Source organism: Rhopilema esculentum, chromosome 8 (assembly GCF_057945365.1).
Source record: "Rhopilema esculentum isolate cy_ngs chromosome 8, ASM5794536v1, whole genome shotgun sequence".
Taxonomy (NCBI): Eukaryota; Metazoa; Cnidaria; class Scyphozoa; order Rhizostomeae; family Rhizostomatidae; genus Rhopilema; species Rhopilema esculentum.
In genome coordinates, this window is record NC_142822.1 from 1 (window position 1) to 8403 (window position 8403).

General features: G+C 36.3%; 1 protein-coding gene across 1 annotated transcript; it reads left to right on the top strand.

Moving 5' to 3' along the window:
- The first annotated feature begins 734 nt into the window (after positions 1-734).
- Positions 735-8214, top strand: LOC135694456 (RNA 3'-terminal phosphate cyclase-like protein). The gene is made up of 9 exons (XM_065213214.2): positions 735-966; positions 3766-3837; positions 4795-4970; positions 5547-5618; positions 5920-6044; positions 6335-6460; positions 6924-7080; positions 7319-7422; positions 7963-8214. The coding sequence occupies exons 1-9, from the start codon at positions 822-824 to the stop codon at positions 8123-8125; spliced, it is 1140 nt and encodes a 379-aa protein (XP_065069286.2). The 5' UTR covers positions 735-821; the 3' UTR covers positions 8126-8214.
- The last annotated feature ends 189 nt before the right edge of the window (positions 8215-8403 follow it).

Consider the following 8403-nt stretch of genomic DNA (forward strand, 5'->3'; position numbering starts at 1 on the left):
AGACGCTACAACGATACTCAAAAATACTGTTAGTTATTAAAAAGAATAACATACTCTATTTGAAAATTCTCTATCACCCCTCATTTGAAGGTCTTTCAGTACGCCACAGATAGATACAGATCTGCGTGCTTCCGAGCTCTTGTACTTTTCTGCACATTTCCAAAACTTTGAAGGAAAATTTGAAGATATCTAATTGAGGGATGCCATTTTGACCCTTTGCCCTCCCCCCTGCGATCTCATCCCCAGCACGCCACTGAAAGTTAGGATTTGATGGATTTAATGGCTGTAAGGCTTGCGACTTTTAAATGAATAAGTTGTTGCTAGTCGGCCATTGTTCCTTCTTCTCGTCCCGCTCAAAAACGGTTGGGGTTTTATTTATGGCTTCTTTACCATTGGCGCACCGACAGCCCAATAAAAAAGGATCCGAATGATGAGAGAAGGCCACCTTCAGTCTTATGATTGAAAACTGTAATTACTCAGGGCCTACGCCACGAGTTTGAAAGTGGGGGGGGGCAAGGCTAGTAAAAGTAGGGGGCCAAGGTTTTTTGTCCCTTTACTGCAGCTTTAAAACTATTTGCTTCGCAAAAATGTGGGGGCCATGGCCCCTCCGTCAACCCCCACGGTGACGTGTGCCCTGTTGCTAACGGTTTTTGTTTAGCTGTGGTTTCGTCTCCCGAACAAAGATGATTTTTTTCATTTATTGTTGAACTGCATTGAATTGGATTCGTACCAGCCTCCTTCTGAACCGCAATTTGTTTAGGCCATTTTATCGCACACGTGAAAAAGGTTCTATCTTACTATTTTCTGCTGGGAATGCAAGAATGCCGGATAAAAGAAAATCAATCGGCACTTTGGAGTTTGAAGGCTGTAATTTTTTTCGACAAAGGTTTGTTATTGCAACGCTGGCTGGAAAGCCGATTAGAGTGAAGTCAATCAGGGTTGAAGATGATGAGCCTGGTTTGAAAGGTGAAAATTCAATATTAAATTCAATATAAGTTCTAAAAGATATCAATAAAAATATTTTATAGCAATATGATGATAGAATAATATTGTTACCAATTGGAGGAGGAATTAGAAGGACAAATAAATGCATTCAATGCGATGATCCTTAACTTACCGCTAGCTAGGTTACTTTCTTGTCCAGGTTGCATTTCATCAGGGCATTTGTATAGGTACGCCGAAAATATGAGCAGTTAGTAAAACTGTATGTAAATATAGTGCGCCAGACAAAGGAACTTGATTAGAGAAAACTGTGGTTCTTTTATTCTTTTTCCGTGGCTTCTTGTTTAACATAAAGTTTTACGGGAGTTTGTGTACGAATGTAAAATTTTATTACTGTTATCCACGCTGAACGTCGAGCAAAAACCTGAGTGCACGCTGAAGATATTTGGGCCTAAGTACGTGGACGTACATAATCAACATGAAGAAGGATAAAACAAAGACTTCATGCACCCCATGAGTTTTTGCTCTGGGTTTATCATCAAAGCTAGTAGTTCATACAATACAACATGTAAGAATACTATTTTATTTTTCAATGGTTAAAATAAATGTTTTGAATCAGGGGTGGTGCTAGAGGCGAAGATTTAAGACCAAAACACTTAGATTCTATAAAGCAAGCGATAGAAAATGTATGCAAATGCCAGTAAAAAAATACGAATAATAATGGACACATCCACACAGGTTTTGGGGCATGTTCACCTTCAAAACAATTTACATAACAAGATTGGCTGTCTTTAAGTGTTTTTACATATATAAAATGATAGATGTAATGTAAAAAAGGAGTGCTAGATGAACAATAGTATAGTATGATATGTTTCTGTTCTTCTGTGTTATTTTAAAATTTATGGTACCAAGGGCTTATTTGGTTAAATACAGTCCTGGTTATATTAGGCGTGTGATCGCATGCACACTCCTCCACACACGCCTAGAACTCCTGAGGCATGCATTTTATTGCATGTGCAGCTCCACGTTTTGAATTACTATTCTTTTTATCTTTTGTTTCTTTTAATTTCTTGTTTATTTTCTCTAAATTAATTTTAAATTTCTTTTGTGTGGGCTATATTGATGGCATTCCTGGAGACATTTCAACTCTTTACTTTGTTTCCATTAGGCCTGGTTTCCATTACTCTGTTATTCCTTTACTCTGTTATTGTATGTCTCCGTTCTCTCTCTCCGTTCCTTTCATATTTTTTCGAAAACATCACCCTGGGCCACTCTGTTTTGGTCAAGGCAATAACGTGGATGTTTCCATTACTCCATATTTGTCAATTCTCATATCCTTTGCTCGAGCTCTTTTTGAACTGAGATTGAATGACTCCATTTTTGAATACCTCTGTCTTTGCTTTTCCTTATAAAATGATGCGTAGTCAAACAATTCCGTTTCGGATAACTCCACTTTGAACAAGTTTTTGAATAACTTTGGTTTGGTATCAAATGACACTGTTTTGAGCATATTAATGAACCTCAAATTTTAAAACAGATTCACTCAAATCGGTTCTCATATGGAAACGGAGTAATGGCAACAGGGCCTAAAAACTTATATCCTTTTTGTTAAATTATTTTGTTTTCAATAAACTTCTTTTAAAATTCCATAAAACCTTTATGGTTTTACAAAAATCTTATACGCTTTTTCAAACAGTGATACACACCTTCTAATACAAAGATGACATCAGGTCTTCATAAAAATCGTAAGGTCTCAATTTTAAGGATCGCACGTCATCACACGCCGTCGCACGCCTAAACTTTTCAAGGCACGTGATTACCAGCACGCCGTCAAATTTCATATTGCCAAGACTGTCAAATACCAAAATGTTATCTTGTTTTCCTTAATAAGCGTATTGTTTGCTAAGGTAGAATTTTTCTCAAAGTGCTTTAAGTGTGGGGCTTTTGGAAAAAGGCCTAAACAATGAGGTCTTTCAGATTGGTCTAGTTCGTTTGATTGATCAAAAACCTTGAAACGCTGTCCCACGAGGGTGCTGAGTTAAGAATATTCATGTCCTTTGTATATTCATTTTTCCCATTCATTCCAGCTATTCATTGTATGTTTTAGTGTAAATTTCTTTGCAAGGCTTTTTCTAACCAATATCTGTCATCTGCCTGGGAATATTAAAGGGGAAAGGAAAGCATGATGGAAGATGGTATAAGATATCCATCTGTGCCCCTGTGTTGTCTTTGTGATACCTCACCACCAATTTGGCCTCACCACCCATTTGGCCAAACCACTCATTAGTACACTGCTAAATGCAATGCAGCTGACTATCCTGACCATTTTTCTCTTGCCATACTGTCTTGTCAGTTACATTTTATAAACCTCTTCCAATTTGATATCTTCTAATATGTACTCAATATCTGTGTTATGACAAAAAAATTCTATCCAATAATAAATCTTTGTGTTCTTCTCATATAATTTACACTATATTTATGTCTGTCAATTAAATGCCTCTTTCTTTCACAACTCAATGAAGGAACCAATCACAGATTGCTTCAATAGTAATTTGACACTAGCAAAGCAACAAGAAAGATTTCTGAACATTGCTATGGATCATAAACTCTAATTTTAATTTGCTCACGTTGTAAAAATATTTAAACATTGATAATAAAGATGAGCAAACAGCTAAAAATTAGGCTATCTTGATTAGTTTCTTCACTTTATTTCAAATTCTTATTAAAAGAGGTCCATGGATAGGGGGTTTTTCTTTGTTCTTGGTAAGAATTATGAAAAGTGTTGAAAAGCACTACTCTATAATGAAATTTGTTTTTTTTCAGAATTTGAGGCAAGCTTTCTTCGTCTTCTTGATCGAATGACAAATGGATCAACAATAGAGATTAATGAAACAGGTTCTGCTGTTTATTCAGTTAATGGACATATTAGATCCTAATCTTTGTAGCTCAAGGATTGGGGAGCATATTCAAAGGGGGTTGAAACATGCTAAAAACAAAGAGCAGGACCATTTTTGTATGGTTTTAAGTTACATTTTTGAAATTATTCGGGGAGGGGGAGAGGTAGGGGTGCTGAAGCCCCTGTAGTATCCCATCTCATCATGTTGAGTTGAAGAAATCAAAAATAAGATGTTATTTAACTCTCCTGATTGCTGACTGATTAAAACAGCCTTTCTAAGCTTTATAGAAAAAACTCAAGGCTTCCCTCTAGAAGGTTAATTGATTTATTTAATGGTTTGGACTGTAAAAAGAGGGATAAATAGATTGAAAATAAGGAATTAACACAACAAAGCAACAATTATATACTTGCAAGAAAGCTATTTTTAGTCAAGACATGATAAAAATTAATGGTTATATATTGTGCACATCTGCAATGATACAAAATTTTAATTTTAGATTGCAAGATACAATAATATATTGCCGGTAAATGAGCTAGTCTTGCAGCTTGTTCCCCTATGTTGCTTGCAAAATCACAAAAATACTTAAATTTACATTTCATTTAGCAAGGTTCGCATAACTCAAAGAGGAAACAGTGTTATTATAGCTGTTGACAAGATTTTTGAATTGTTTTTAATGATCTGTTTTATGTTCAGAGAATCTGGCTAGGACATTTCTTAGTGGTTTCTTTTTTGTTATTGTTTTATCTACTTTCTTGACAGCTCCGTGTTTTTTCTCTTTTTATTTATGTTTGAACTTTCTATGCAAAGTTTCAATATAATATATGCACAAAACTGGGCATACCTTTTCAGGAATGCGTAGCTGTTTTATTGCCTTTCATTTCAGTTTATTGTGTTCATGCTTTGAAAGCATCCTATGGCTTCATTTGTGGTCATTCCCTTTTGTTTAAATTTTCAGGGACATCAGTATTCTATCGCCCAGGTCTTTTGCTTGGAGGGTCAGTTGAGCATCAGTGCAGCTGTCAAAGATCCATTGGGTATTATATGGAGGCAGTTCTTTGTCTTGCACCATTTTGTAAAAAGCCCTTATCCTTAAAACTGACTGGTGTGACCAATGATGACAAAGACCCTTCTGTAAGTGCTGACTGTCAGGTTGCACCATTTTGTGTAATTCAGTTTTTACTTGTATATGCAAAATGCTTTTGTTCTGTACCAGATCATCTGTGTTGCACAAAACACTCACATGTTTTGAAAGTTACCATGCCACTGCATTTGTTTTTAAAGGTTTGAGCAAATATTGTTTGATTCTTCAACCTTTTCTTAATAATATTGGTCGCTATATTTGTAATTAATCTAAGACCATATTTTAACATAGCATCTTTGACATATTTAACATAGCATGTGTTAAGCAAATGCATCTTTGACATATTTTCTGATATGTATTTTTAGGCAATTATTCCTCTAGGATGGTTGTGTGCACATATTGTCTACTTGCAAACATAATACGTTTTGTTTGCTAGCATATACATGACGAATCTCTGTTATGTTGACCCAGCCATGCTACACAGCTGATTCTCATTCAAATGAAATAGCAGACATGAAAGCGAAAGTGCTTGCACCTCTTCTTACAACAGCAGAACACCTAAAATAACCATCTATCTTTTTGCAACTTTATATACATTACCATTCTTGAAACTCTCTGTCATGCAGGTTGACATAATAAAATATGTCTCTATTCCCATCTTGAAGAAATTCATTGTTGATGACGATGTGGACCTTAAGGTAAGTTCCATAAAACTTGTCGATTAGCCACTAGTTACCTTGAAAAGAAGATTTCACGTTCGTTTAACGAAACTTTTGTAGATTGGTATGCACCAATTATTTATCAAAACAATCTCTCAACTAGGGGATTATTTCAAGTTTAGAGTAAATTTAAAGCGTTTTTTAACAAAGCACTTTGCCGTATTTTGCAGCTGCATTTATAAATCATGGAATATCAAAGCAAGTTATAACTGTAGACACATTCCTTTTATTTAATATCTTGTTAGCATTATTTATCTATACGTCTGCAATTTATTTTTAGATCATCAAGAGAGGAACAATGCCCGGTGGAGGTGGTGAGATTCTATTTCATTGTCCTGTGCGGAGAAGTATTCGACCAATAAATTTTACTGACAGAGGAAAAATTAAGCGAATTCGTGGCACAGCGTATCCTTCGTAATTTATGTCAAACCAACTTTGAGTTTTGTACTTAACGTAGAGTACGTAGAGTGTGATTTTTGGTCCTTTTTCAGGAGCAAACTTGCAATTTGCTGATGCTAGTTTCTGGGCTTTATTATATTAACTGTTTGTAAGATTACAAAATGCCAAATAATTATTGTTAAGTGGTAGTTAAAACTAAGAGGTATTGAACCAACGATTTCCTTTATTTTCAAACATAATTATATTCTTCCCAGCTGTAAGCATTGCATCAGAATTATATTCTTAACACCTCCCAGCTTTACTTTAAAGGTTGCACCAGCATTTACCAACCGCATGGTGGACTCGTGTCGCTCGATTTTAAACCAGTTTGTTTCAGATATTTATATTTACACGGACCACCGCAGAGGAGCCGAATCAGGGCAGTACGTTCGCAATTAATCTGAATTATGATAAATATACTTAGCTTATATAGCCCTCTCAACCTTGAGCAACCTTAGTAAACATTCTTGTATTGCTTTTGTTATGTGACCAAGTAAGGTAGTGATTGTGGGCTAGGTATGTGTGTTGGAATTGCCTTTGTAAGCCTAAGTAAGTAACAAATCAAGTTTTTGGGACTGCAAAATCTGAAGATGGCACGAAATAGCAAAAACATAGCGTACTTAATTACTTTTCATCTGACGCTCTTCAGAGTCTAAACGCATTTCTCCTTTCTTTCTGTCATTATCTGACGTATAAACTCTAAATAGTTTCGAATGAACAGTGCTTTAGTGTGCTATGTTAACGTTATTTCTTGCCATCTTCAAACAAGTAACATATGTTCAGAAAGAGTTTCCATTTCTGAAAATCACTTCAAGTGCTGTATATTAAACACAGATTAACTTTCAGCTCCCCTGGTTTTGGCCTGTCATTGATGGCTGAATCGACAACTGGGGCAATGACAAGTGCGGAGTTTGCATCTCCTCCGCCGGAGAAAGGCTCGCCAGTAACACCTGAAGACGCTGGGAGACAAGCTGCATTTCGACTTTTGGAGGAGACTTACAAGGTTGATTCAATTGCTATTAAGTGTTTGAGCGCATTCGTATTTTATTTTTGCAAAGAGATTTTTCTTACTCTCTCTTCTCTTACGAACAAGCTACCGAAGGAGAACAATGACAACTGAATGGCGTTTAGCGGATCTCTAATAACAGTTCTACTCGGGTTCTTCCGAAAAGCAGTAGATGAAATGTATGTATGCCATGCTGCCCATAAAAAGGAATGCTTATCATAAACCTTTTTTGCAGGGAGGATGCATTGACTCGTCTCATCAAGGACTGGCATTAACCTTCATGGCATTGACTCAGATGGACGTTTCGCGAGTTATGATTGGTCAATTAACACAGAACAGGTTGCTATAAAATTTCTTGTTTACATAAATCTACTGGTTAAAGGCAATCTGTCACGACGTTGATTGATTATAAGAACAGAAGGATTTTTATTGTTTCCAGTCCCCCTTTAATTTATCGCATTGTAAAAAATATGGCGGAGCGCTGGAATTGTGTTTAGGCTATTGTTCCAGTTATTGTTCTCGTTAACCAATCCACAACAAGACAGATTGCCTTTAAGTATTGAAAACTTTCGTTCTACTTTTACGATCAACTTTTTAAAATAGCAAGTAAAGCAAGTAACTGACAACTAAGTGCAGTCTCCTGAGCCGGAGAATTGTTTGCATGTAGCAAAAAGACGAATACGTCAAGCCCACAGAGTCTGCATGTGCAGAGTTCATCAGAAAAATAGGAGCAATGGATGCGCTTTCTATCAAGGCAACACTAGAAATTTCAACTAAAATGGAAAATGGCGAAGAGTAATATATCTTTCGTGTTTCGCAGAAACAATGAGACAAAGATCACTTGTCTTCTTGTCTTTTGATGTTCATTTTTGTTTCCAGCATACACCTTCTGCGACACTTGAAGGATTTCTTCAACGTGGTTTACAAAATCGACGTAAAGGAGGGAGATTCCAGCGACGAAGTCGGCAATGGCGCTGATGAAAAGTACATTTTGTCCTGCCTAGGAACCGGGTTTTCGAATTTGAGTAAAACTTCAATATAATATGTTACTCTATTGATCTGAACTGTTGTCAGTTTCACGGGAGAACATTTTGGGATGCCTGTAAACAATGCATAAAGCCGTACCATCAACATGCCTCCTCACATTGTTTGATCTTCAGAGCCTTCTCAGCACTGCCGGTGCGGCGACCCAAAGATCACATTCGCATTTCGCATTTCACCAATCCATGTTAAGTTCTTAAGGTTACTGTTTTACAGCAAAATTATTTTGTACCAATAAAGTTTGTGATAAGTTAGAGAACTTGCGTGTCTTGTAATCCC

What these genes read in the sequence shown, in the direction of transcription:
- LOC135694456 (XM_065213214.2), top strand. Translation starts at nt 822, where the DNA reads ATGCCGGATAAAAGAAAATCAATCGGCACTTTGGAGTTTGAAGGCTGT. An exon ending in AATAGAGATTAATGAAACAG is followed by an intron (nt 3,838 to 4,794) that starts GTTCTGCTGTTT and finishes TTAAATTTTCAG; the next exon opens with GGACATCAGTATTCTATCGC. An exon ending in ATGACGATGTGGACCTTAAG is followed by an intron (nt 5,619 to 5,919) that starts GTAAGTTCCATA and finishes ATTTATTTTTAG; the next exon opens with ATCATCAAGAGAGGAACAAT.